General features: G+C 35.6%; 2 protein-coding genes across 3 annotated transcripts in view; one reads left to right on the top strand and one right to left on the bottom strand.

The window, feature by feature from the left end:
* CCDC146 (coiled-coil domain containing 146) overlaps positions 1–27,844 on the top strand; it is an 82,305-nt gene that overhangs the window by 10,128 nt on the left and 44,333 nt on the right. The gene's annotated exons all lie outside the window — the stretch shown is intronic.
* On the bottom strand, positions 4,485–11,169 carry FGL2 (fibrinogen like 2). The gene is made up of 2 exons (XM_040544560.1): positions 10,548–11,169; positions 4,485–7,506 (listed from the first exon to the last, which is right to left on the bottom strand). Exons 1-2 carry the CDS (start codon positions 11,167–11,169, stop codon positions 6,800–6,802), a joined length of 1,329 nt encoding a protein of 442 aa, XP_040400494.1. The 3' UTR covers positions 4,485–6,799.

The following is a 27,844-nucleotide window of genomic DNA, read 5'->3' as shown; positions in this document are numbered from 1 at the left end:
CTTTCCACTTCTATTAGCCTTAGATGTTATTTCCTCGGAATAAAGACTTTTGCTCTAACACTTCTAATTGAATTCCTTGTCTTGTGTATCTTATCTCATATCCTGTTTTCTTCTAGTATACACCATTAGAAATAAATCAGTCTGCGTGGTGTTAATGATTTTCAATTAGATACAATCTCCTCTTTTTCTGAAAAAAAGAGAAATCAGATGGTGGGAGGGTAGCTCCCCTAGTTTGAGGCCTTTTTCACTTAGTATAATGTCAGCAGTTCTTGTTAGGTTTTAATCAAGAATGATGTCTGAGCTTTTCTATGGTGTGCTTTTTCTTTCTCTTCCTTTTGTTGGCATGTTCTTGGCTTAGAAAGATATTTCTTAGTTCTCTGAAATGTGTACATCTTTTTAAAAAAAATACCAGAAAAAGTATTCTACAATATTTATCATGCGTTTCTTCATAGTGGGCGCTTCCAGGGAGCTATTAGTTCTGTAAAATGCTTCACTTCTGAACAAAAAGTGCATTACTATTTGCCAGATGCAGTGAACAGGTACCTTGTTTGGAAGTTACCACAGTAATCCCTTTCTGCTAATGAACACGGCCTCTTTATGTGCTAAATCTGAACTTGCAGAAGAATTAACTCCTTTGCGAGATTTCTATGACTGCCACTGTCACGCTACATTTCTTTTTGCCAGTGTCCAAGCGTCCTATTGCCACCACCCATTGGGAAGCAGAAAGCCTCTCACCACACTCTCAGTTAGTGACCAAAGAATATTTTTCATCACTATTTTGAATCTTGGAGTCTTTCTGAGGTTAACGAACCTCTTACCCATTACTACCAAAAGTGGAGATCTGCTATTAAAAAAACATTAATCAGAATCCTGGTTCTACTGGAAACATTGAGCAAAGTCTGTGCTTACCAAAGACAGAACAATACAGTGACATACATGCCAAGCAAGTTTCACTTCTGCTGATCTGAAGCTGATTCACGTGGGGCTGTTAGCTAGAAGAGCTGGCCATGAAATGATACATAAGTTCAGTGCTTGAATGTGGTTTTAGGAGCAAAAAGTACTTTCCATTTTTCTCTTTTTTACTCATCTGCGCTATTATATGAAGGTTGGCTACAGCTTTCAGATATGAACATTAATAACCAGTAGTTCATATATTTTTAATGGCATTCTGAGATTTGACAATGCCACTCAAAATATAGCATTCTATTTTATTTTATTTTATTTTATTTTAAATATTATTTTTTTTTTGGCTAAGAAGCTGTTTTTTAATTCTCAACTTAGGTTAGAAGGTAGATGTAAACAACTTTCATTTTTTTTATACGAAAATAACTTTAAATGTAAAATTTCCTAAAAAAAAAAAAAAAAAAAAAGAGCTAGCTTGGTAGACTAATATAGATTTTTTTTTTTTTTTGGTAACCATAGCGGTGGCTAATTTGCTTCAGTACACTCCAAATCTGTATGGGCTCTAACAAAGATGTGAAAATCTTAACACAGCTGTTGAATGCAAACAACATTTTCAAACTTAAGCTGCTCCTGGCACACTCCACGTTACATGCTTCAAAGTCTCCTGGCACGACAAGAAAAGCTATATTAATATGCTGGCACAGACAGGAAAGACAGATGTTGCCTCCACCCACAGGAACTTAACTGCTAATTAAATAAACATTTTTACTTTGTTGATATGGTCACTTGGAAAGTGAGCTAGGGATTATAATGTGGCTGTAAGCTGGAGTCTCTGTTTTATTGTAAAAGCTTTCAGCAAACGAGCAATATTTTGCATAATGGATGTTAAAATCTGATTAGCGTTTGTGATGGGAAACTTGATTGTTCTAATTGGTCATAATTCCTGTTAGAAGCTGTAAAGGAGTGGGATGAATCTGCAGATGTCTTTAACCAGCAGCAGGAAGAACAGACCCAATGTAATATGCTCTTTCTATCGAGAAGTTCTTTTTACAAGGCGAAATCGAGCGTAAACCAAGCCAGGAGTCTGTTGGATATATTGAGGTTATCATAAAGCAAGTAGCATTTCTTTTGATTTCTATATGTTTGAAAGCAAACACTATTTACAATGAGTTGTTTCTTCTATGCTATCAAGTGCAGATCTTGTGCCACGCAGAGGAAACATGGCCCCCAAAGCCGGTGAGGGTGGGAGAAGGAATAACCTGTAATTGCAGTGTCTTCTTGCACTTCAGCCTTTCCTCAGAAATTTCTGAGACTCACAAGACTTAAAAAGACAAGCATATTATTGTCTTATGTTCCAAAACTATCTCCTTCTTTCCCCTTTTTCTCACCCAAAATACCTATTTGAGACCTGATATTGCGAACCAGGGCAACCTTGTGCATATATCCAGCCGTTGCTTACGGCGGTTCTGCCAGCACAATGATGTGGTGAGGAAGCCAGAGCAATGCTCACTGAACAGTAAGCATTTTTTTATTCCAAAAACCTGTGTTCAAGTACTCCTTAATGAACACAACCTTAAAGATCTGTGCTAAAAAGAATCCGTTATCTGTTGGATTAGCAGATAGAGGCTAAGCTGCAGAGGTAAGCAAAGGGTCTTTTTTTCTCTGTCCACACATAGAAATGAGAATTTCTGTTTCTCAGGGTGGATTATACTTCTCCATACAAGTCATCAACTCTGTGTAATTGCTTAGAGAACAGCAGTTAAAACACACTTATTTTTTCCCCGTGTAATTCTAAATGTTGGCATACTGTTTGGGTAGAATTGTACTATTAATTAGACCTACAGTTTGTCTTTATTGTGTAAACATTATAATAATAGGTAATAGGCGGTATTTTTGTCCAATTATTATTTTCCAAATGGATTCTTCTTTTACTGAGATCAGAATAAAAGGTGAACAAGAACTTAAAAAATAGTATTGATTCGTATCCTATTCTCTTGACTTGTGTGAGTGTTAGATTTGACACATCATCTTAAAGCATTGTTTTCTGTTTCTGCTTAACGTTGAGGCTGATGGCCAAGTTCACTTCTGGCAGAAATATTATAACTCCATAAAAATTTCATGAAAGCTGTGAATGTAACCTATCAGTTTACTAGGTGGAATGTTTGCATTTATCAGGGACTGTGGATGGTATTGGTCAGCTGTTTTTCTTTGACAGTTATGTCAATGTCTTCAGGCCCATGTATAACATATTTTTTTTATCTCCTGGAAAAAAGAGGAGAGAACACATTGATGAAAATATTTTGAATCTCTTTTTTTTTTTTTTTTTGGTAGGCCGGTATTTATGCATTTAGTTCTTATCTCCTTTCTTTTTGAACACTTAAACGCCCTTGCTGTTTTGATTTTTCTATGACTTATGTGTCATAGAAGTTAAGTAAATTTGATGCTTTTATTTTTTATTTTTTTTGCTTGATTTTGGTTTAGGTCATAAACATAGTGTTCTGGGTGTGGGTTTGAGAACCATCTTAATTTCTTTTAAAAATAATCGAAAAGGGGAAATTTATTTTCCACCACAGTGTCAAACTAGCTGTTGTCCATAACTTAAATAGATATCTGAGCTAACTGCATTGTTGCCTTCCCCCCATCACCCCAGTAAAAAAACAAACAAACAAACAAAAAAACAACACTAAGGAGACATTCTTGCATACAAAGGACAGAAAAAAATATTAAAAAATCAGAAAATGCTTTCAAATCTTCTTTTCAGTTCTTCTCTGTTTTTGTTTTGTTGTGTGGGTTTTTTTTCTGTTTTTGTTTGTTTGTTTGTTTGTTTGTTTTTTTAAACAATGCATGGAAAGCCAAGACATTACAGTCTGCTTGGCTGATCACATTGAGCAGATGGATTTGTGTTTTACTTTTTGGAAGCAATCCATAGGAATTTTGCTAGCAAACCCACTGTTAGTAATCTTTTTTACTAAAATTCACAGTTTAAGTATTAACAAGATCAAAACCACAAGTACTGCCATATGATCATCTTTGTTACATAGATGTTTTCAGTACATTAAAAAGCATGTTTTGAATTAGTAAGCTTCAAGCAGAGACCAAGTGCTTTGGTTTGTATATAAAATTGCATGCTTTAATTTGGGTTGTTATTTCTATTCATATATTGATGAAACCTGCATGTTATCTGAGAGGTTTTGTGTAATGTAAAAAACATGTGAGTTGTTTCTCCTCTTTCATGCTAAAGATACAGGTTGTGTAAACTCTTGATTGGGCAATTAAGTTTTTCTCTTCCAAAATATGAATACTCTCAAAAAGATGTCTGAGATTTCAGTCTTTGTATTATTTGACAGCTGAAGTGTCATAAAATAGATCTGCTAAGAACTGTTGTTACTAGCAATTCCATAACTCTCACATCACATAGATGCTTTTGGTCATTTAAGTTTTATATTATATATATGTATATATACACTATACCCGTGTTTTCTTACTGCTTCATTTTTTACAGAAAATCAGTAAACAATTTATGAGAATGTTCCTCATAGTCTTCATAGAATTTTCTTTCATAAAAGTCTATGACAGCAGTACAGCTTTAACAATGTGACAATTTTATTTACAGTAAGTGAAAACAAAATAATGCTTGCAGAAAATACATGGAGTTACACTTTGTAAAACTAGTACACATTGATGGAGATTCAGCTACAACAGTTCCAGGCAGGTAGTATGCAGATTTGTGTAACAACATTGCAATTTTTACATTTTTTTTCTTTTTTTTTTTTTCTTCCTTTTTTTTTTTTTTTTTCTTTAAGAGGTTGGTCAAGGGTTTTGTGGGTGATATTAGTCACATTTGCTTATTCTGTTAAAATTTCTTTTTTACAAAGTTTTCTTTAAGCAAAACAAAAATAAAAAATGAATAGGTTCCCTTCCAACAAATTAGCAGGAAAAAGACATTTTCAAGTAGAAGCTTATAGATACTGTAAGTCATACTTATCTAGTTACCATGTAATGAATGGGAGCAAATTGTGCATTTCATGAAAAATGATTAAATATAATCATATGCAATTAGATATTTGCTCTTCTAACCAATACTTCATAAGATTTTTTTTTGTTGTTGTTTAGACTATCCTTTTTATCCTAAAATAAATATTCTATACTTCACATGTCTTCAAGCAAAGATTATACATCTTACAATTAAATCTCCCATTAATCTTTAAAATTGAAATGTATAAAACCAAATTACACTTCCTTCAAAGTATTTACTCTCTTAAAATATATATATTAATATTCTATAATCTAGAAATTGCCACTGTTTCTCATTTCCATCACTTGTAACCATGATAGTTTTGGTTATCATCTTAAAAACAGTAAAGGTCTTACTTGTAAAGTATTTGGCCAGGTGTGTGCTTATAGTTTTGTTGGCACAGATCTGTTGCTTATCATTGCCAAGAAATGTCTCTTTTAACCAAAAAGACTATGCCAACAAAGACCATACTTCTACTGGTAAAGAAATAGAGTCATTGAATTGTTTGTCTGCCTCTCAAAATTGGTATTGGCTACATAGCATTAGCTAAATACCTCTTGCTAAGAAAATTTGCATCTCCTCTCAGAATGTTAATCACTGTGATTATAGAGACATGTCTTTTCTAGTGTAGGCAATAGGTACGTGTAGGCAAATTTGTGCTCGCTATCTACAATGTGAGCTATAATAACAGTGTCTTTAAATTGCACTTGAAGTATACAAAAAGTTGATTGTTTCTTTTTTTATTATTTTAGAAGAAAATATTCCTTCACTTATTCTCTTTTCTGTTTGTAATGGCTAATGGATTACTCAAGTTTCTTTGATTACAAAATGGGTGCTCAGAAAATGGGGAGAACACAATCTTGTGTTACAAATTATTTATCATCTTACATATAATTTAAGGTCTAATGGTACATAGAGTGAGAACCGTAAATAAGAGCTTGAGTCTCTACAGGAGCCATCTTATAACATTTGGCTTACCTAAAAGATTTTTTTTTTCCTAAAAGTCTCTTTTTTGGTATGCACTTAGAGGCATTAATACAAAGACTTGTATTATTCTTGATATGTCTTCTTCCTACCTGTCCACCTACCTACGTAAATCAGTGAAAAGCTATGTAACAGTTCCTTTCTCCCACAAATGATGAAAAGGACATTGAGCTTGAACAGAAGAATTGAAACGAGCAAGAAGATTGTCTTTCATTACGTGCTCTATGCATTATTTCCACTTGCTTTTACCCAGTTCTTTCAGCAACTTGTTTAAATAATCTTTGATAAATGGAATAAGATTTGAGGAATCATCTTCATTTTCTAAGTTTTATTCAAGGCTTTTTTTTTTTTTTTTTTTTTTTTTAGCAAACCATGTGGCCCTCTGTTCCCTATTTTTTTAAAAATAGTATTATATTGCACTTTTCCTAATTTATATTGACATTCCCATGGTATATCTTTGAAGTTGTGAAGGATAGATGATACAAAAAGTTGGGCGGTATCAGAGGTACAAAGTTTCATTCTAAGTATTTAATAAATTTGTATGTTTTCAGATATTCCTCTGAGTTATATTCAGGTAAAAATGTAGACGTTCATTCAGACACAACTTGTAGAAGACTATTTAAAAATCTTGTGTATCACATACAGTAAAAGCACCAAAAGCAATGTTTAGAACATTTATATAACAATACCAAGACTTAACCTATGCTAAGTTTTAGCAACAACTGTTCAGAATCATTCATGCTGTCTTTGATAATTACATGGGAAACACCACGGAAATATGTTGTCTAGAACTATGTTACAACAAACATAACTGAATATATGAATTCTGAGTATAACACTGAGTAAATATCATCTTGAGTGCAATCCAAAGCAAACTAGTTAAGAGAAGGTATAGAATTAAGGCACAAAGCTTTTGGGTCTGATCATGATTTTTACTGATTTAAAGGCTTGCCTATATCCACTGGGAGTATCATCCGAAACACCATGCCACGTACCCCAGAAGATTCCATTACGAACACCTTTGTACTTCTTGTGATAGTACTTGCCATTGAGGTTGGCAGACAAGCATGCGTCGAACCACCAGCCAGAGCTGTAGTATGCCCCACAATTTCCTGAGGCATACCTGTCATTGTCCTTGTCAGGAGTTGTGAAGAACTTCTGATCATGGTTGTAATGCCTGCTGTAGTGAAGGGCATCTCCTGCCGTGCCGCTATAGCCATGAACACTTAAACGGTACTTCAGGTACTCATTGGCCACATAGAAATGTTCATATTTAGCGTACTCTCTGATACCATTGAAATCTTCAAGTTCAATTCTCAGTTGCATGTCCTGGCTCTTTGTCAGGAGGTGAATTTTGTCATTCCCCAGCCAAAACTCCCTGCTGAGGTTTCCAAAGCCATTTTTGTAGTCATTCCACGTTCTGTTAAAGTTGGTGCTACCATCCTGACGCCGCTGTAGCACCGTCCAGCCGCCTCCTTGTGTTTCCATGTCACAATAAACTTGGAAGCTGTTATTTCTGGGGTCAGGGGTAATGTAGTAGATCCCATTACTCCTTTTGCCTGCTGTATAAAGATCTGCACAGTCTCTCTGCATTATTTGCATAACTGGTGGAAAAACAGAGAGTGTTAGAACAAACATAGTATCAATTTTTTAAAAAAGCAAAATTTTTATCCCAACTGATATAGCCTACAGAGCTAGACTACTGACTACTAAAGTCAGTGCAGTCTCTATTGTGCTGTTATCTGTGCTTTGAATAGGCTCTTTTTCTTACCAAGTGCATTACTTCTGAAGTTTTTGTTAAATAAGAAAAGTCAGATATTAATTAAAGCTGTGCATTACATTGCCATCATTTTGGACTTGTATTTGCCTTTAGTACATGTAATGAGTCAAGCCCAAGAAAGCTATTTGAGTTTTCTGTATAAGTATGTGTTCAGCCTTTTGGATTGGAAACACTCTAGAGAGGAAATAGTGTTATGGCAGTTTCAATTCTAAGGACAACCTTGTTTTTTTTTCTTTCTCCTTTCTCCCCATTATTATAGATACCACCGAGGATCATCAGATGGCTGTCCAGAAAACATTTAAATTACTTTTTTGTATCAAAACTGTCTAGTAGAGGGGCACTTTGTCTGCTTTCCCTTTTTTCCTTTTCTTCATCCTTTCCTTAACTCCTATAAATCCAGACTAATGTCTTCAGTCCATATTTCTAATGCTTACTGTTTATATTCTTGCTCCTTTTTTTTTTTTTTTGTACTTCAATGTATACTATCATGCTCTGTCTATAATTCAAATCTTCATTTGGCAGTATGTCAGAGAAAAACCTTGATCACAGGTGAATGACTTTAAGCTGGCTGTTGTCCAATAGCCGCCATTTGATAGAGAACATTACGTCATTAGAAATTTCTCATGTTTTAATTTTACAATACTTTAGGAAGCAGTAAAAACATGGTAGAACTGTCTCATCTATTGTAGTAATACCATGATTCTTAGAAAGATGCAGCTAGAAAAGTGACGAGCTTTCCTGTGTATGTGGCATTGCTGGCTTTAAAGTAAGGAAAAAGGTTTAGCATCTACCATTAACACAGTTTTTTTCCCTCATCAGAGCACTGTTTTATTCCAAAGAAAAATACCCCCAGGTGTTTCCTGCAGAGTCAAAATCTTTTTTGTCATTTTTGATTCCCTAACTCAGCAATGACATTGTGTTCAACAGCATTCAGAATGCATTGTAGTATAATTCCGTGTTCCTAAATAAATGCTAGAGAGCTCTCAGAAGTTCTGAGTTGAGTTGAAAACATTTTGACAATGTTCCTTTCTGTTGTAGATTTGAATTGATAAGCATGCTCATTTGAAGACTTCAATTGCATGCTTTTTCCAGAAAAAGTTAAACAATTGAACTACTTCTTGAAAGGGAGAAGCGTTCTCAGGCTACAGCAGGGGTTAAGACTCAGGATTCCTTGTTTGCTGGTACAGAAAATTGGCCATCTATGGAAGCATAAAGTATAGGAATCAGAGGCTTAAAAACAAAATCTAAGTCTTCAGTTCAATAAATGAGAATCTATTGTACTTTGTGTAAGATCTTTTGTGGACTAAGTTTCAGAGCAGATATTGACAGAGAATATTCATTTCAGCTAAAATGCTTTCTATAATCCAATTCAACTCCTATTTGACTAAAGTTTTGCTATTACTTTCAGTAGAAGCAGAAATGGCTCCTCCTATATGGGAAAAATGTAGCTGTTATCCTTCCTAGTTGTCATGGTATGTATATTGTTGCTACAAACACTTTTAGACATCAGTTGCTCTAAAACATAAGGAACATCTACTTTATCATATGCTATGAACAGTACCCAACATTTTAGTAAAAATGTGAGACACATCTAAAATGAATTTAGTTCATCCTGAAGTACTGTGCATGAATTTGATTCATTGCCCATTATCAATGTAGCAGACACCATTCCTTCTGTCTGTGAATGTTTTATATCTGAATTAGAGTAATTGATTTATGCTGATTTATATCTGATTGAAGCTGATTGTTGATACAGTATAAGCACTACCTTTATTATTATTGATTTGCTCTTTTCACACTTTGAAGAAGTTCAGCTGTACACTGTGCTGTCTGCAGAGCCTTCAGTTTTCAGTATGGGTAGACAGAGGAACAGTTTCATTTTAAATTTGAATGCTAAGCAACAGAGGCTTAAAAACTAATGCCTTCTGATCTTCCTCTGCTTTGTCTGTAGAAACCTCTATCTTCATATGTGTGATATCTAAGTGTTGCAATACACTTACAATCTTGTGAATTGTTCTTGTTTGCAGAGATTCTTACATGCGGTATAAAAACTTTATGAATTTACAAAAAATATTTTAGTCTTCCTTTAATAGCAAATAACATTGAAAAGAAATTATTTGCTCCATTTATTGATTTTAATTAGGACAGGTAAAATTCAAAAGAAAAAGTTTGTCAGTGAAAACACCTGTTTTCTACTTTATGCTGTATATATGTTGGATTTGTACTAACTGTTTAGCATTAAAATGATGGTGCACATATTACCCACTTGAGAGGTACTGTCAATAAGCTTTTTTAGCCAAGCCTTTCAGATTTTAACTGTGATAGTAGAAAAAAAATTGTTATCCACCCCTTAAAACTAAACTTTTTGCTTGATTATCTTGATATTTCATAATGACTTGCAGACCATTTCAGAATAGTTGCAGTTTCACATTGAATAAAAATATGCAGTTTTATAAGGCATACCTAAGGAGTAAATTTGCCCCTTGCCATCCAAGGAGAAAATATATCTAATTCACTGATGTTAGATATCCTTAATGATATCCTTAATCAAGGGTGTAAAATAATATCTTTGTTTTTCATGTTAACTTATTAAAATGAAAAAAAAAAAAAGTCCTCTGTCGATCTGTGTTTTAAGTGCCAAAATAAGGTCCAGTCCTAGGAGGAACTGAGCACCTGCAGCTCTCAGTAACCCTCTACTGGCAGCTGAAATCTTGTACAGGAGTATAAACAGTAAAAGGGCAAACACTTATCTTGTGAAACTAAAAGCACAGCTATTTGCTTAAAATACATTTAAATTCTTTTACCTAATATTTGTAACATTCACAGAAAGCTTATGCAGGCATTAAGAATTAACAGATTACATACCAGGTCTTGGTTGCATTGCTGGGCACTTAGAAGAACATTTGTTATCAAGACTGTTCACAACAAACGTCAAATTAGCAACTTTGCTGTCAACATAATGTTCCACATTGTTCATATTCAGGAGACTCATCTTCTCTATACGACCCTGCAGGGTCTGAATCTGGTTCTTTGCATTTTTTAAGCTGGTTGCCATTCTGTTCACTTTGCTTTGCAGTTCCTTTACTCTGTTGTCTTGGATTTCACTGTTTTCTGCTGGAGTTTCTGCATTAGGTGGCAGGAGTTCATTACTCCTGTCTCTTTCTTGGTTGTCATCTGCCTGCAGCTTGGAATCTTGGCAACACTTCTTCAGCTTGTTTACTGCTTCTTTAAGGGTCTGTACTTCTTTGAGAGTCTTCTCAATCAATCTGAATTGTTTGGGTAGCTGGATAGTCATTGGGGGCAGATTTATCTGATATGGACAATCCTCTCCTTCATCACAATCCCCATTAGTTTTGAGCTTTATAGGACAAGTACCAGTAATTTTTCCTTCTTTAGCATCCTTTTCATCTTCTAGAACAACCGCAAAGACATTTGTTAAAGCCAGGAGAGCTGTCTTAAGCAAGACTAAGTAAACAAGCAGCTTCATCTTCGCAGAGAAACTAGCACTATGAGGAAGTATGCGAAAGTGGAACAACTTTATAAGGGCAGCTTGAAGCCTGTGAGTTATCAGACTGCCTGCAGTGTTCTCAGAAATGGGTGGGAGTGCTTGCATCACAAGTGATATTAATAGCAGAGCAAAGTAGGTAGTGCTTGGCAGAAGTAGCATGTTTCAGTGATTATTCCTGACTCAGAACTTGTGTATGTAGGCAAAATGATGAAATGCATGTGTGCTGATCATTTATGCAGTTTAATTCAATTTCTTCTTGTACATGCACTTTCTTTTGGGGAAAATTACTTAACTCTGTGTTATAATTGTTTTCTAAGATCTGTTTCTTAACATTTGAGTTTCTGAAATGTTTTTGAAAACCAGACTCTAGTTTTACTACAGCAGGTGGAGAAGGTGAAAATCAACCTCTTTCCCAGTTTGAGGTTTATCAGAACAATAGCTTCACTCACATTGAGTCCCCTTCTTTCTAAACTTTTTTTTTTAATAAAATTGAATAAATGTATACATGAAAATTATTTTAATCCCACAGCATATTGAAATTCATATAGTTTTGCTTTCATTTTTCAGGATAGAGTCATGAAGAGGATGAGCAGCTCTTTCTTCTCCCTATTCTGACTACCACTGCTTAGAACAGTTCTCAGGAATATTCATGAATTCTGTAGGACAACACAGTTAAAATTAATTGTTATCTGATTCTTTGAACTGGTTATTGAACATTTTGAAGTGAAAGTAAGGGAATTTAAGACCCCCCGTCTCAATGCTTGGGATCCTAACTCTTGGATTAGTTGTCCAGAAAACCCAGTGCAAAACCTGGTTCTCTGAATCATGCCCCGAATTCTAGATCTAAAGCCCAGCTGAGAGCTAGGCAACTGCTCCGATGGGCCCAGCATTCTTTTCTGTACTCCTGATTTTCAGCTCCTACTTTCCTTCTTTTTTATTGTGCCTTCTATCAGCTGCAAGAGTTAATCATGTACTTTGCACGACTAACCAAACCACCCAGAATACCTTAGCCGTAGGTGACAGCTTTCATCTACTTCCTCATTTCTGTTCTACAGCCACCTTTTTCATTCTCACTTGGTGCCTACATGGTTTTAATGATTTAGGTCTTTTTCCTTCTGCCACAAAGTAGGGCTGAATGGACATGTTTTTGTGCATTCATAGCTCTGTCAAAGGTAAAGGATATTTACACCAGTTCTTTAATTAGTCCAATCTGAATGATATATTTCCCTAAACTCTATTTGAAATTACGCATACTACAGATTAAACATTAAACAGACATTAGTCACACATACTCTAGAATTCATGATCTCTGGAATGTTACTAGTTTTTACAGAGAACACAGGCAAATACTGATAATACGGGGGGGAGGCTTGGCAAAAAGAAAAAAAACAAAACAAAACAAACAAAAAACCCTACTACTTGTCTAACCTGCTACAACAATTCCTTCAGATGCCCCCATAGTACTATTGTTTGTGCACTTTCTTGGGAGATGGGTTTTGAATCTGTCTTTGTCCAGCTCCCCAGCAGTGAGGTGAAAGATCAACCCTGGACTGCAATGCAGGTGTAAAGAACTGACATCACTTTGATTTTGTTAAAAATGCATCAAATGGAAATGAAATTGAAATGTTTCTAGCAGTTGATGAAATGCACATTTTTAATTTGTGAATAAAATGTTTAAATTTTCATCTGCTTGACAGCAACCTATATCCTTGTATCAGGTATTTACAGAGCCTTGTTCTCCTGTATGGCTGCTATTGCCAAACTGAGTAAAGCTATACCAGCCTTTTTTTGAGGATCTTTAGAAATACAATAGAGTTCCTAAATCCTTTTTATTTGGGAAACCATATTCCCCACACACACTGCTGTTCATTCAGTTTACAATGAGCTGCTGTGTGACCTAGGATTGGACAAACTTTTGTACCCATAAAATTAATAATTATTATATTTGGTAGACTGCATCTTATGAGTTGCCTTGGAATGTTTAAATCCATATCAAGTATTATTATGTAACTATTGTACTGCATTGAAGGTATCATCAGGACCGAGTGACTTCAGGGAAGGCAGAAATTTCTAGCGATGCTGAATGACACAGAAAAGGAAGTTCAGATAGTAACATGGGATATCTAAGCCTTTCAAACATCTTTGACTTCAGACATACATTCCTTGCTCCCTTATATCCCTTTGTTCTGGGATCTTTACTTCCTCCTTTGGTTAAGATTTTTGTAGTCGTGAGATGCTCTGCCGTCATCCTGATTCTGTTATTAGCCTGATTTTCTGCTGCTATGCTCTCAGCAGTCTGTTTGGAGCCTGAAGGACCCATTCCTCCATCAAGTATCTGTATGCTTCTTCCACATTGAGAAGTCTTGTAACTGAGGACCAGTCTTTCTTCCCATTCTGTCAGGGAATGTCCATTCTCAACAATTTGGCTCGCTTCTGTTCTTTCTTCAAAATAGTATGCCACAGCCTTTTTTTTGTGATCTGTGCCTCTTATCTTCCTCAGGATAAATGAAGCAAACTTTCAAAACTGAGATTTTCACAAGTCCTTGACCTTAGAAGGGCCACTGAGCAATCTTACACGGTAATATGCTGATGTAGCTTAACTAATGGCAAAAGTAAATAATAGCAGAAATAAGGACCAGATCAAAACTGAGAACTGGAAAGTTTACTTATAAAAAACGTATTTCTTCCCAGATGGGGATTTCCTAGAGCCCTAGGGAGTTCTGTATAATACTTACAACTTCAAGTAGTTAAGTAATCACAAAACCCAAAAAAAACAACCGTTAACACCTTTTTTTTCCCAATTGTGAAAGGGTCTAACTGAATAACATCTGATCACCACAAGTGAGAATCTTCTGTCAAGGTTTTTTTCATTGGTTAAAGGTCTCCTTCTTGTAGCTTTTAGTCTCCTTTAGTCTTCTCTTTAAGAAATTGTTTTTCCTTCTATGGAAAAAGAGACTTTTTCTGACTGAAAAGAGATCTTCATCTTACAGACATATTTTCCTAACGATAAAGAAAACAACCAAGAGCTTATGATATTCTCAAATTCTATTGAAGATTTTAATTCTGTTCCCAGAGCTACCCGGTGGTTGCAAGGTTAAAGAAGTAATATATTTTGGTTTAACAAACTTGTCTTAGGACTGTTTATTCAACGTTTATCAAACACAGAACAAACCATTTCCCATGATTTTTTAGAGCAAGGTTTTTTCTGGCATATCATGGAATGTAGGTCAAACAGAAAACAAGAAAGTTAAGACTGCAGGCAGATGTTCATTTAACTGGTGACTAAGACAACTTAAAACACTACAGCTTGCCATCTGATTCTGGCATTATGCTGGGAGTTGGCATCTCCTACAGCAGAGTTGCTACAAAATATTGGGGTTTATTTAAGCAATTTGAATGGTAGATATGAACAAACCTGAAGCACGTGTAAGCTCATTCACATAAATCACTTTGGTGACAGAGGTGAGGTGTGTTAAGATTCAGCTTCTGCAGTAATATTTTCGTGTGGTTTTTAGACCTCAGTGGTTCTGTGGAAGCAGGATATTGGGAACGAGGATGAAAAGTAGATAGATTCATCTTCGGTTTTTCTCACAACGTGGGATATATGCCAGAACTCTCTTCTAGAAACACATTCTGATTTAAGATTCTTTTTGATGGATTACTTTCTTTATTAGTACAGTAGTCATTCTTTATGAAAGCAGTCTTTATGTAGCCTGCTAGATCCTATTACTGCCTATTCAACTCCCTCGTGTCTAGGAGAACAAATCAGAACACAAAAAGGCAGGCAGTCCTATTTCATTTGATATTATTCTTTATTGAATATTGTTGATATTATATATTATTACTGATATTATATATCTTGATATTATTCAGATACAGATTACAGAGAGCAACTTATATTCCCTTACCTAATTAAATTGGTCTTTGCTTTATGTATAAATTCTGATAACAGGCAAAAAGATGACACTAACAGAGAGTATAAGCAGTAGAAATCATATTTATATAAACAAATGTAAATGTAGTACTTCTTACCAAATTCATGTGGCCAGAGAATATCACTCCTTCTGTTAAGGCAAGGACCATATACGTAAAGAAAGAGATCCATGAAACTAAGTTCCTGTATCTCTATTCTTCCACAACATCAGCAGAACTGCCTGCTGAAAATCTAGAATTTACTGCTGAATATTTTCATCTATCTATAGCCATGGAAGACCTCATAGTTAGTCGAGTATGTGGAGAAAATAAACTAGAATGCACTCTAAGAGTGATGACAGCAAAGACAAAAGCCTCTCCCTGCTGTCTTAGGAAAATTCCTTTTTGATTCCTGCAAAACCCTGCTCCAATAAAACCAGCTGGTGTGAGACTGTACTGGATGGTCTGTATGCTCCTTTCAAGACTTATGGACAAGTAGACAAGAAAGCTGTCTCCTTCCCTGAAATGCCTACCTTACTAGTCTTGTATCCCCCCTTTTACTGAGCCATGTGAGACACAAATGACTGCTGGAGGCAATGTTTTCTGACCCATTGTATCATCTCTATGGTGGCTGATATTGATATTTTCCATGCAGGGACTTCTTTCCCCCATGAACTGGGGTACAAATTGCTGTTATGAATTATGCCTGAGGAGAGAATTCATGATATTATTTTTCCTAGTTATAATTTTTTAGCTTTAGAAGGCTTTTCAGCAGTTTATTTTTCATTAAAGGATGTCTGGCTGATCCATCCATGATTAAAATAACAAATCTGTAGAAATCCCATATAGGGCAATACAGTGCTTTATCTGCTGTAACTGGGTACATTAATGTATTCCATTTATGCCTTTGCTTTACCCCCATACTCACTGATGTCTGGTTTATGTAGCATCATCTTCATATAGCTTTTCTATGTGAAATACTTCGTAGCAGACTGACACTTTCAGTGGTCTGTTGGTATAAAAGACTCCTTGTAGCTATTAATCATTTTTCAGGCTCATCTTTTTAGTGCTTGACTTTCATCTACTGAGTTACTGTCTTTTTAATTTGGAACCAATGCAACCAAGTCACTTTCCTTTAGATGACAAAGTTCAAGGAATCATAAATTTTATGCCTTTCACTTTGTGAAATAATGATATGCTATACTTAAAAACTATCTTCTTATTCAAGACACTTTAAGTTTTCCTGGAATAAGAAAGAGGTCCAAATTTGTGAATCACTTCATGACATACAAAAAAAATCTTTTTTGCATTATATCAGTTTCCAAATAAAAATACTTGCATTATTTCAGCTTCCAAATAAAAATAGCTTAGAAACTTTTTGTTGTTGTTGTTGTTCCCCTAAAAATAGCACTTATAAGGGAACTGAGATTTACACATAAATGTGATTTTATACAAATGTACATGTCACCTTGTTAAAAGCTCATCATAAACATTAGGAGATAATAGAAAGCTAGTTTGAAGTGTTTGGATTGGAAATGATGACCATGGAAAACATCAGGAAGTTAAAAATGGAGCTTTTCAAACTTTGAAGCAGGCCCTGCTTTGAACAGGATGTTGGACTAAATGGCATCCAGTGGTTCCTCCCAGCCTTAGTTTTCCTAGGATTCTACGCCTCCTTTATTACTTGGAGTTTATTTTTTGCATAACTATGTGTTGTAATAAAAACTATGTAAACATTCTGGAAAGTGCAAAGAATGACTTATATATATTTAACAGCTCTGCACAGAGTAGAAAATACAACCAAAATAAAAAGATTGAAATAATTGCTTTCGTTCCTTAACATTTAAACTTTACAAATGACCTGGAGTGTATGCAGAGAGAACCTACCTTGTATGGCCAAATTGGATATTACACTGTTTCCTTTACATGGAAAACTGTTTTCTGAAGTAGTATGATTTAAAAAGAGCTTGATCTTGATCTTATGTTTCAAAAGAATGCCTGGGTGAGAAATCCTAGTTTAGTTGCAAGAAAATGGGATTAGGACTGTGGAAATTTTCACCTAATTTTCTAGTCATAAGTTGGACCAAATTTCGTTGCTGTAAAATGTAAGGCCATTTGGTAAGTAGGACCCTTGTCATTCACACTACTCTTTAGCATTTTTTTTAATTGGTTTAAAAAAATAAAAACCAAACAACTTGGAAAGGTTTTTTTTTTTGTTTCATTTTGTTTTGTTTTCTTTCTTTGTTTTTTTTTCTTTCTTTCAAATCTAGAAACCATAAAATAGTTATATTTGATTATCTGTTGATGGCACTTGGAGTTGGGTTTGGCTCTAAATGGTTTAGGACTCATCCCTTTTCCAACACTGATGTAAATTTTTTTAGTGACTGATTCCAGCAGTGAGTTTTGTATTCTGAGGAATCATCTTGTCTTGTGGTACTGAGGTGCATACATCAAAAACTGGGGCAAAAATATTGAGGAATGTAAAAATTTTTCTGTGCATTTTTTTAGGTGAAATTGTCAGGTGTCAGGTGAAATGGTCATAGAAGTCCTTACAAATGTTGCATTCTCTGACATCTGGACTGATAGTTTTTAGGGCAGTTTTGTGTTTTTAGGATAAATAGATTGCGACAAAGGTGAAAATTACTACCTGTATAGTTTTTTCATTGTTGTTCCTTCATTTTTGGATGCCCCATCTTGAAATATCCAGGACATGATCTTCAGAATTAATGAGAAGTCATGGAAAGTTTCAGTCAGAAACCAAGAACAACGTAAATTATTCTATTTAGCCATTTAGAAGCCAAGTTATTATACCACATATTTTCTTCCTCTTATTGTTAACATATCACCCTCAGTTTTAGCTGATGGCAACAGTGATGCTAAGGAGCTAGAGCCTTTACTTCTTCTGTGTAGACAGTGGTGCATGTTCAAGCTGAGCTCCATTCTGCACAGTTTAGCACAAGTGCAAGCTCAGTTATAAACATGTTCTGATCGTTGGACTGAAACTGAGGAAAAAGCTTCAGTTCACCTAGTGTATTGTCATGGGTCCAAGTTTATGTCTAGATAATTTGGAGGTATCAAACACAGACACAGACAAGCCAAATTCCAGCAAATATCCCTAGCTCACTTCTTCTAAGGAAGGAAATGAATTATCTGGAGACTGATAGCAATATGGATAAAAACCAAGAGTCATAGCATGGGTTCAGCGTGCTTGTACCAGTTCCCTCCTGCGATATCAACATAACCCCTAAAAAGTCAGTGGGAGACACTGCTGCTTTCTCCCTACCCTAAGAAACGCTTGAGCAATATAGTAAATGTCCAAACATTGTGGACTAAATGGGGAGTTTGACAGAGATACAGGGCTTTCTGTTCAAAGTGGAACATTTATCCTTTTTTCTTCCCTAAATGTTTAAGCATTTAAATATTATCCAAAGGAGGTAAGAAAAGCTCTTCAAATAAACAACAGAGAGAGAAGATTCCAAACCTCACACAGCAGACTGGCAAGAAGAACCATTTGCCAAGTGGTTAATACTAAAATCCTGTATATGCACAAACTATAAAATATATTAATCCCTGGATATTTTTCTGTTGTCTCCTATTATGAGACAAAATACTTGTTTGAGGAGATCTTTAGATGTTTGAAATTAAATATATATATATATATATATAAAACATTGGGTTATTCTATGCATTAAAATAACAGTAAGTGTAGTCACAATGTCTTGCTGTAACTAAACAACCTACAGCTCAGAATGAAGAGGTGGAAAGTGGTATTATCCCACTAAAGCTTAGAATACATTTTAGTTATTCTGCAACATCTACAAGCATTATTAGAAACATGTGTTGGCTCCATCATTTCCCTGAAATGCAGAGGTTGTACAGAATGCTGAAATTAAGTCTTTTCTAGGAAGCCTTCAAATTTGTCACTTTTTTAATGATTATGAGTAGTTGATATTAATCACTATTGTCTTGGTGATGGCTATATTTATCTTCTGTGCTTTTCTTGATGCATTTTCTTCTAAAACATGTGAGATAGATGTTCAGATAAATATTCAGATTACATAATCCTTTTAGGCTTAAAATTTGGCTTATTTTCATTCATTTCTGGAGAATTCTGAAAGCAGTTTAAAATGCCTTGAAATTCAAAACCGGAAAAGTCAGAAGTTCTTATAGTTCTTACTTATATGATATTGGAGTTACACAAAAATTGTTTTGAAATCACAGATGAGTTATATGGTGTATTGCTTTGAGCAGACTGCCAAAAAGTATTTAATGTAATCTGTTAAAATAGAAAAAATTCTAGTGGGGAGGTGCTGATGTGCTTAGGGATGGACTTCTCTAGCTTTGATCACATGGAAGAGCACCTTAGGTACAAGGTGGGTCCTCTTGCTTCCATGGTTTTAATTCCCATGCCTATTCTGACGTACTTTTCTTATCAACATCTCATCTACATCCATCTTCCTGTGTCAGAAAAAAAATATTGTGATCCTTTGTCCAGAGGCTAGTGGACCTGAAGTCAAGCTGAAAGGATATGCAAGAACTCCCTGGGATCCTGCAAAGACTGTATGTAATCTCAGACTGTGTTCACTTTGTCTTGGAATTTTCTGCAAGAGATGTTCAGGAGGGCTCTGATGAGAAGCTATTAGACAGTAAATGTGAACTTGTTGCTGTTGTGGACACTGGGTAAAGTTATGCAGGGGTACAGAACAGTCATTTAAGCAGAAGTATTTTTGTTATTTAAGCATAAGTATTCTTCTGTTTTACTAATGAATTACTGGGCCTAAAGGGTTCCTGCCCTTTTCAGCAAAATCTTTTTCCGCAGTCTTTATCATAAGATACGATTATGTAGTACTAGATTGAAGTGACTGAAGGAAACCGAAGAAAATTGGAGGTACTGATTGAAGGAAAGAAATTTGTTTTGTATTGTTTTTCTGGGAGAAAATCAAAGCTTCAGATAGTGAGGTAACATGCAAAAATGTAACAAAGTTAGAAAATTACGCACAATGGAATGGAACAAGTTTATCAGTTAAATAGAGCTAAAGCAAAATAGAGGGTAACAATACTATAAAATTAACATAACAGAAAACCTAAAAGGAAAAGTTACAGGTAAATCCAGTAATCAGATACATGCTTTCATACTTTTTATGCAATTACATTTATGGGAGTACAGGGAAAAAAGCAGAAAGATGTTTCCAAGCAACCATCTACTCGCAGCCAAATCTTTGTCCAACTTTCCAATAATTCTCCATTTAGATAGGGAAAATTTATTTTAGTTTACCCAGATGATCTAACAATTTAGAGTGTGTTTAAAAATATATGGGGTCGCAGTTAATTGTAAAATGAGAAATAAAAGCTGAGAAAAGCAAAATATGGTCTGTATAATTGATGTAGATGGGGACTGGAAGACTCAACAATTTCAGAATATTTACCTGACAATACGCCAAACTCCAGACTTGAGATTCACCCTTGCCAGTATAACCAAGTGATCTCAATTCTTTCCAGAGAACTAACACAGGACTGAAAAAAAGCATCTTCAATTGTCATTCACAAGCTCTTTTTTTCCACCTCTCCACTCCAGTTTCAAACTCGTTCTTTCCCTTGTTTTTAATGTAGACCATTAGTTCGACTAAAGAGAACTACCATTTTAATTATGGCAGCAATGAGAGGTCTTACAAGCAAACTATGAGTGCATCTTGGGGTGGAGGAATGAACTGTAACTTCTTGTTTAAACATGGGAGCTTAGTCTTGTACGCAGATTTTTTTAAATAGAAAAGTTGCTAATGCAGATGCAACAAACCCAAATAAAATGATCAAAACCTTCAGTTAGAAATGTTTATATGCAAATACTGTTGTCTATTTTATCATTGAGGAACACACAAATAAAGTAACTAATGATAACTTTCTTTGAACTAACTTGTAAGCTTATTTCCCTAACATTGACACCTGGAAACTCTAATACTAACCTACAGTCACTGCTACCAAGGTATACTGTTTTGTGGTTTGTTTTGTTTTGTTTTTTTAATTAACACATATTATTCAAACATATGTTGTTTAAACTAAAGTATTTTAGCCAATAATAAAGCAAGTTAGTAATATTGAATTTCCATGTTGCAATTATTAGAAATTAGTGCAAGATGGACCATTTTGTGATTTTTTTTCTCTTGTTTTGTTTTGAATAATCTTGGCAACACTCTTGGCGCTAGGCTTCACAGGAATCTGGGGACTTTAATAAAGACATTTATACAAGACATCAATATTCTCTGTGAGGCACCTCTTCTGAATGTCTGGGGCGTTAAATACCTTGTACAGGTCTTCTGCTTCCATACAGACTTCTGTCATGTGTATCTATTAATTTTACACATTATATTTATTACTTAATGTTTATATTTATTAATGTTAACTTATAATTTATATTTATTGGTGTTTATTATTTCATATGGTCTTATATAAATTATAAATTATAAATATTGAATTGATTGATTAAGACTATTTGTCCATATGACTTTTTACATTCCAATTATGAACTTGGTTTAGAATTCTTCAGAGGAGTAAAAAAATTATTTTCAGATGTGAATTCCTGTCATATGTAGTGCCTTCAGTCATGCATAATGCTCAGAGAGCTCTTTAGCTAATTCCTTTTAGAAACATTAGGCTCTGGCCTGACTGACTGATTTGAAAAGATTTAGCATCTTCACATCTTTCATGTTATTTAAATTTAGCATCTTTACATCCTTCTCTACAACAAATAGCATTCTACCTGTTCTAGTGACGAGTCGGGAGGTACAGATCTCTCTCTGCTATTTTTCAAGCATAAAAAAAGTGATTATTGGGTCTTTTTGCCTTTTCTACAACTTTAATTTAGAATTTACTATATTGATGTTGCAGTACACATACACCTAAACCACAGCTTTTACTTTTTCTAAAATTTGTTTAAAATCACTATTATTTCTAGCTCCATTGATTACTGATGCTTTATTTGATTTCTTTGGTTGACTTTATCTATTGCATACATTCTTTAACTTGTACTGTAAATTTAGCTTTCTTTACTTTTATTTTCCTTATATTTTATGGACACAGCTGTTATCATACATCACTTCAACCACAGTATGTTTTAGCACAGAGTGTCTTACGTATCTTTGGAGGTTGTGCGTTTATGGCCGTTTATTGAGTGCTAGTCAGACAATTCCAAACTATCATTAAGACCTTCTTATATTAGAATCTGTGTTCCTTTCTGGCTACATTAAAGGTGCTTTTATCTTTGAAATGCTAACATTTGATGTCTTTCTTTGTAAATGCTACTAGACCAGGATCATTGTAAGGTGGACTACTACTTATTTAAACCAGTGATTAACTTTATTTTGCCATTGGGATGAAATGTGAGAAACTGTAATTTCTTTGTTGAAAGTCCATTTTTTGATAATATAATTCAGTAGTATGTACTGCTAAGCTTTCTTAATAATTTTATATAAAAAATTTGCCTGCAAGATCAAATTTATTCTGGATGAGGTGAAAAGCATCAGGGAACTGAGTATTCACTTAAACCATTTCAATTGCTATTTTTTGAAATTAACTTGCATTATGCTGCATTTTAAAACAAGGTTGTGTTAATGACTCTATGTGCTTTTTATAATGAATATTGTGGAAATAATATAGATTTTATTTAACCACTGATAGATATATTAGGAACAAGCATTTTTACAAAATTAAGATCATCAAATCAATGTCAGATCGATATTTTAATTATGTAGCTGAACTATTCTGCATTTACACTGCTATGGCTATGTGTCAGATCATGTGTCTCAGTTCTTACTGATCAAATGAAATGGAGTAGGTCCTCTTGAATCTGAGTGTAGATGCAGATTAATGAAATAAAGTGTGTGTATACTCAGGATTTGTATGTACTTGTGTATTTAACCTGTTAGCATTTTTTTACCACGACATAGAATCGTGACAGAAAAGAGCAATATCTATACTCCATCTGTGTCCATAGCCAACATCAGTTAGCTATAGAGAAATAAAAGTTTTGTGCTTTGTCTCCAGTGCCTTTTAAGAATTAATGTGTTACATGTCATGTGTAAAAACATGCCTTTTATGATTGTAAAGGCAAAGGTGAGCCTAATTCACGTTAGACAAACTCTCAAAGGAAAAGATGACTCATCCATTGTGAACATTCAGAAATAGAGGTAAAAAGAAATATTTATGAATTCCAGTTCCAATTTAGCTTGTGATATTTAAATAAATCTACTGCTGAACTTGAGTAATAAAGCTGTACAATTGTTTTATATTATGGCATCTGGTTACAAGAATTTTTATATAGTTCTCTGAGATCCAAATGCAAAACCTGCAGTTTAGACAGGCAGCTGACATCCATAAATTCGATATATGGGTTTAATATTTCTGGTTGATTTTTTAGTGTTTACACTAGTGTAAGTCTTGACGTAGGTATAATTACTACCATACACTATAGTGCTTTATAGGTCCTATTAGAGATGTAACCTATGTCCCTGATTTCAGAATAGAGTAGGTCTGTGAGCCAACAAAAGGAAGACTATTTGCACAAAATTAACAGGCAGATAAAAGCCCTTCAGAACTCATGGCAGTATTTTCAGGTAAAGTCTAGAAAATATGGATACAGGGATACATGTTTTTCCTTCACACACACACACACACAAGTCATTCAGTTAAGAATTACAGAGCCAGTTGTAAACTGTTCTTTCTTGCAAGATACTACAAAAAGTTCTTTCATATTGATGTATGTATATTAATATAGGCTTCTTCCTTTCCACAGTTGTGTTATCTGTGCAATCTGTAAAGTCAAAAATAGTAGATTTTTTTCTTCAGTTTTATGTAGAGATAAGTCTGGATTTGTCTACAATGTATTTCTTATAGCTGTATACTGACTAATCAGTTCAGAGTCTTAAGTTTCAGCTAAATTAGTCTAATTTTTGTTGTTGTTGTTGTTGTTGTTGTTAATTGTATTAGCCTTACCAGATTTTTTTTTTTAAGAGTAGAAAGAGAATACCTATTATATCCTATCAACTATTCAGGACAAAATCCATTGTAAGCACAGACACATAAATTTAATGACATGATTTAATTTCTGATTTCAACAGTTTCTTCTAAAGCCAAATTGATGTAAACAAAATCAAAAGGCAAATTCATATGCATTTTGATTTGAAGGTTTTATGGTGAGATTCATTGTTTCAGCCTCTAGCTAAGGAAAATAATTCTCACTCTTGCAAGTAACCCTATTTAAGTCAGTTTATATAAGTAAAAAATTATCCTCATGAACAAAGATTTGTTCTGGATCTTTGCCCTTAGATTATAGTTTTCCACATGCTATTCTGATGACTCAAAGAGGTAGTTAGTGGATTATATTGTTCTCCATCATAAGATGTTTGTCCTTGTAAAAAAAATAGAAAAGATATGTGAGGAGATGACCTGGAATGGAATGTCAGGGGCAGAAGTGTGTCCCCACAGACAGACAATATGCAAGGTCTATGATTACAAGCCAAGAAGGCCAAATGTGTTTGTTTCCATACTTTGTAATAAAGAGTAAAATATTCTGAGAATAAGCGATGCAGAAAAAAAAAATTGCTAGAATAGTTACTGAATAGTTACTTTGAACTTGAACTTTGCCTGAATGCAAGATCATTTCAACTAAAGTTAAACCCGTGAAATGTCTTGTCATTGGGTAAACCCCCAATTTAGCAATGCATATGATGAAAAAACACTGAAATGCACAGTAATTTGTGTTTGTGCTCAAATGAGGAGATTTAACAGGGATAACACATTTCCTGAGAAAGAGGAAGTTTGGTAGAAACACAGTGAAAAATTAGCTCACAGAAAACAACATCCTAAAATTCTGCTGGCTAAATGAAGGTAACCTGGCTTTGTGCTATTCCTGAGCTCAGCAGCAAATCCCATGTGAAGGTCTGTAATGAAGGGTAGATTTAGGTGACTTTTGTATATTTAAATGGTACCTTTTTTGTTTTCTTTTTTCCCGTCTTTAAATGAAACTCCTTGTTTCAAGTAGGCTGGCTGTCATTTGATGGCATTTGTCACAAGTGTCTAAAGAAAGAATTACAGGTGTTTAGTTAGACTAGCAAAGTAATGGATGTATGACTTAGGTGTCTCACTTTAATTGCTGGAAACACAGTGAAAATCTAGTCCTAAAGCGGGTAAGAGCATTAAAGCTGGTCCAAGAAGAGGTGCATTTAGGTACAAAGGGGCAGTACTGTCTTTTGTGACTCTATCCATACTTATGTTTGGGTTTCAGCATTTGCATTCGTGTATTAGAATTTAGCTCATCCTTGGTTATGCTGGTGGCATCCACCTACAGTTGGCAGAATAAATTTGCTGTTTCCCAGCTATTATATATTTTTCTATAAAATCTTGTACTAACAACGGGTTAGTACAATGTGTACACCCTGCACGATTATGCACTATATATGAAAAATAAAATCTTTCTGCCTGAGCCTTTCATCCTCCGTATTGCCTGCTCCTGCCATTACCATTGAGCTGGAGGATACTCCATGGCCACAAAAGGAGCTTTACTTCAGGGCTGCAGGTAGCCTTTTCAGCAGATAGAGGGACAGGCAATTTCTTGGCCCTATTTCCATTCTAGATAGTAGGAACCAAAGTCATCCCAGCTGGAAATGGGATGTTTCATGGCCTCCTGATGGCAAGCAACATGGACTCTCTCCTTTACATTGTCCATTGAATAGTGGCTCTAAAATAAGATTGTCTTCAGTATTGTTTGCAAAACAGCTGTTGTTCATTCTCCACTTACTGTGCACAACCTTAATTTCAGGTCCAAGTGGATACCTGTTGTCATTCCAGTCTTATCCCCCAGGGCTCAGTACTGGGGCCAGTCCTCTTTAATATCTTTATCGATGATCTGGATGAGGGGATTGAGTGCACCCTCAGTAAGTTTGCAGAGGACACCAAGTTAGGTGTGTGTGTCAATCTGCTCGAGGGAAGGAAGGCTCTGCAGGAGGATCTGGATAGGCTGGACCGATGGGCTGAGGCCAACTGTATGAGGTTCAACAAGGCCAAGTGCCGGGTCCTGCACCTGGGGCGCAACAACCCCAAGCAGAGCTACAGGCTGGGAGATGAGTGGCTGGAAAGCTGCCTGGCAGAGAAGGGCCTGGGAGTACTGGTTGATAGTCGGCTGAATATGAGCCAGCAGTGTGCTCAGGTGGCCAAGAAGGCCAACAGCATCCTGGCTTGTATAAGAAGCAGTGTGGCCAGCAGGTCTAGGGAAGTGATTGTCCCCCTGTACTCGGCTCTGGTGAGACTGCACCTTGAGTACTGTGTTCAGTTTTGGGCCCCTCACTACAAGAAGGACATGGAGGTGCTCGAGAGAGGCGACGAAGCTGGTGAGGGGTCTGGAGAACAAGTCTTATGAGGAGTGGCTGAGTGAGCTGGGATTGTTCAGCCTGGAGAAGAGGAGGCTCAGGGGCGACCTTATCGCTCTCTATAGGTACCTTAAAGGAGGCTGTAGCGAGGTAGGGGTTGGTCTATTCTCCCACGTGCCTGGTGACAGGACGAGGGGGAATGGGCTAAAGTTGCGCCAGGGGAGGTTTAGGTTGGATATTAGGAAGAACTTCTTTACCGAAAGGGTTGTTAGGCATTGGAATGGGCTGCCCAGGGAAGTGGTTGAGTCACCATCCCTGGAGGTCTTTAAGAGACGTTTAGATGTTGAGCTTAGTGATATGGTTTAGTGGAGGACTTGTTAGTGTTAGGTCAGAGGTTGGACTCGGTGATCTTGGAGGTCTCTTCTAACCTAGACGATTCTGTGATTCTGTGATTCTGTGATTTTATTATCAGTAGGCAGTGGATTCAGGGACTGGAAATCTACTGTTCATCAGCATGATAGAAATGTGTAAGGGAAGTATTCACAACTGCTATCACCTTTCTAGGCACTCAGTGAATTGTTTCAGCTAACATAGCTTCTGAGTTTCACTTCATTTACATATCACTCACTATCGCATAAGTGGGAAAAGCAGGCTTGAAGACAGTGCATATCCGTATATCAGGGGCATCATCCCTCATCCTGTTTTATCACCGCAAATACAATTTTTCTGCAGTTGGCTCACACTTTTCCTCCCTGCTTCCACAACTGATTAATTCTTCTCAAGCCTTTGCCTCTTCTCCTCGGTTCTTTCCCTTCTGCCTTCCCAATAATCTTGGAGAAAACACTGTGCTGGGCTTCAGTAACACATCCTTGGATCAGAGTAGCCCAGTGCTGGTTCTCTAATGGTTCTCTAGATAAAGTTACAGTAATGGGAACTGTATGGTGATGATACTTTTCACAAACATTGCCCCATTTTGACGTGCTGGTTATGCTGTTCATACAGCCTGTCTTATGTGGTTTTCAAGACTATGTAGGACCAGCCTTAGTAGTTTGGAGTTCTTAGCTTTGAACAGAACCATGACATTAAGTGTTAAGATGTGTAGAAAACTTATGCATATAAAGGAAAAACACACATTCAAGGACAAGTAAGTTTATTTCTATGGAAACATTGTCAAGCACGGCCTATGTCTGCAGTGAGAAGCTAAGCAGTAAGAAGAACTGGAAGTCACAGGTATAAATAAGGTGAGCATGGGAAAAGGAAAATGGTACTTCCACATGAGGCTAAGAAATAACTGGGTCGAGACAGGGGAGTATTTTCTTTCTCACAGCAGAGCTAGTTAGTAATGTGAACTTAAGTGAACAGCATCTTTAACTCATAAACGATGC

The sequence above is a fragment of the Cygnus olor genome, chromosome 1 (assembly GCF_009769625.2).
Source record: "Cygnus olor isolate bCygOlo1 chromosome 1, bCygOlo1.pri.v2, whole genome shotgun sequence".
In the NCBI taxonomy this organism is placed as follows: Eukaryota; Metazoa; Chordata; class Aves; order Anseriformes; family Anatidae; genus Cygnus; species Cygnus olor.
This window is presented reverse-complemented; position numbering and strand designations above follow the sequence as displayed.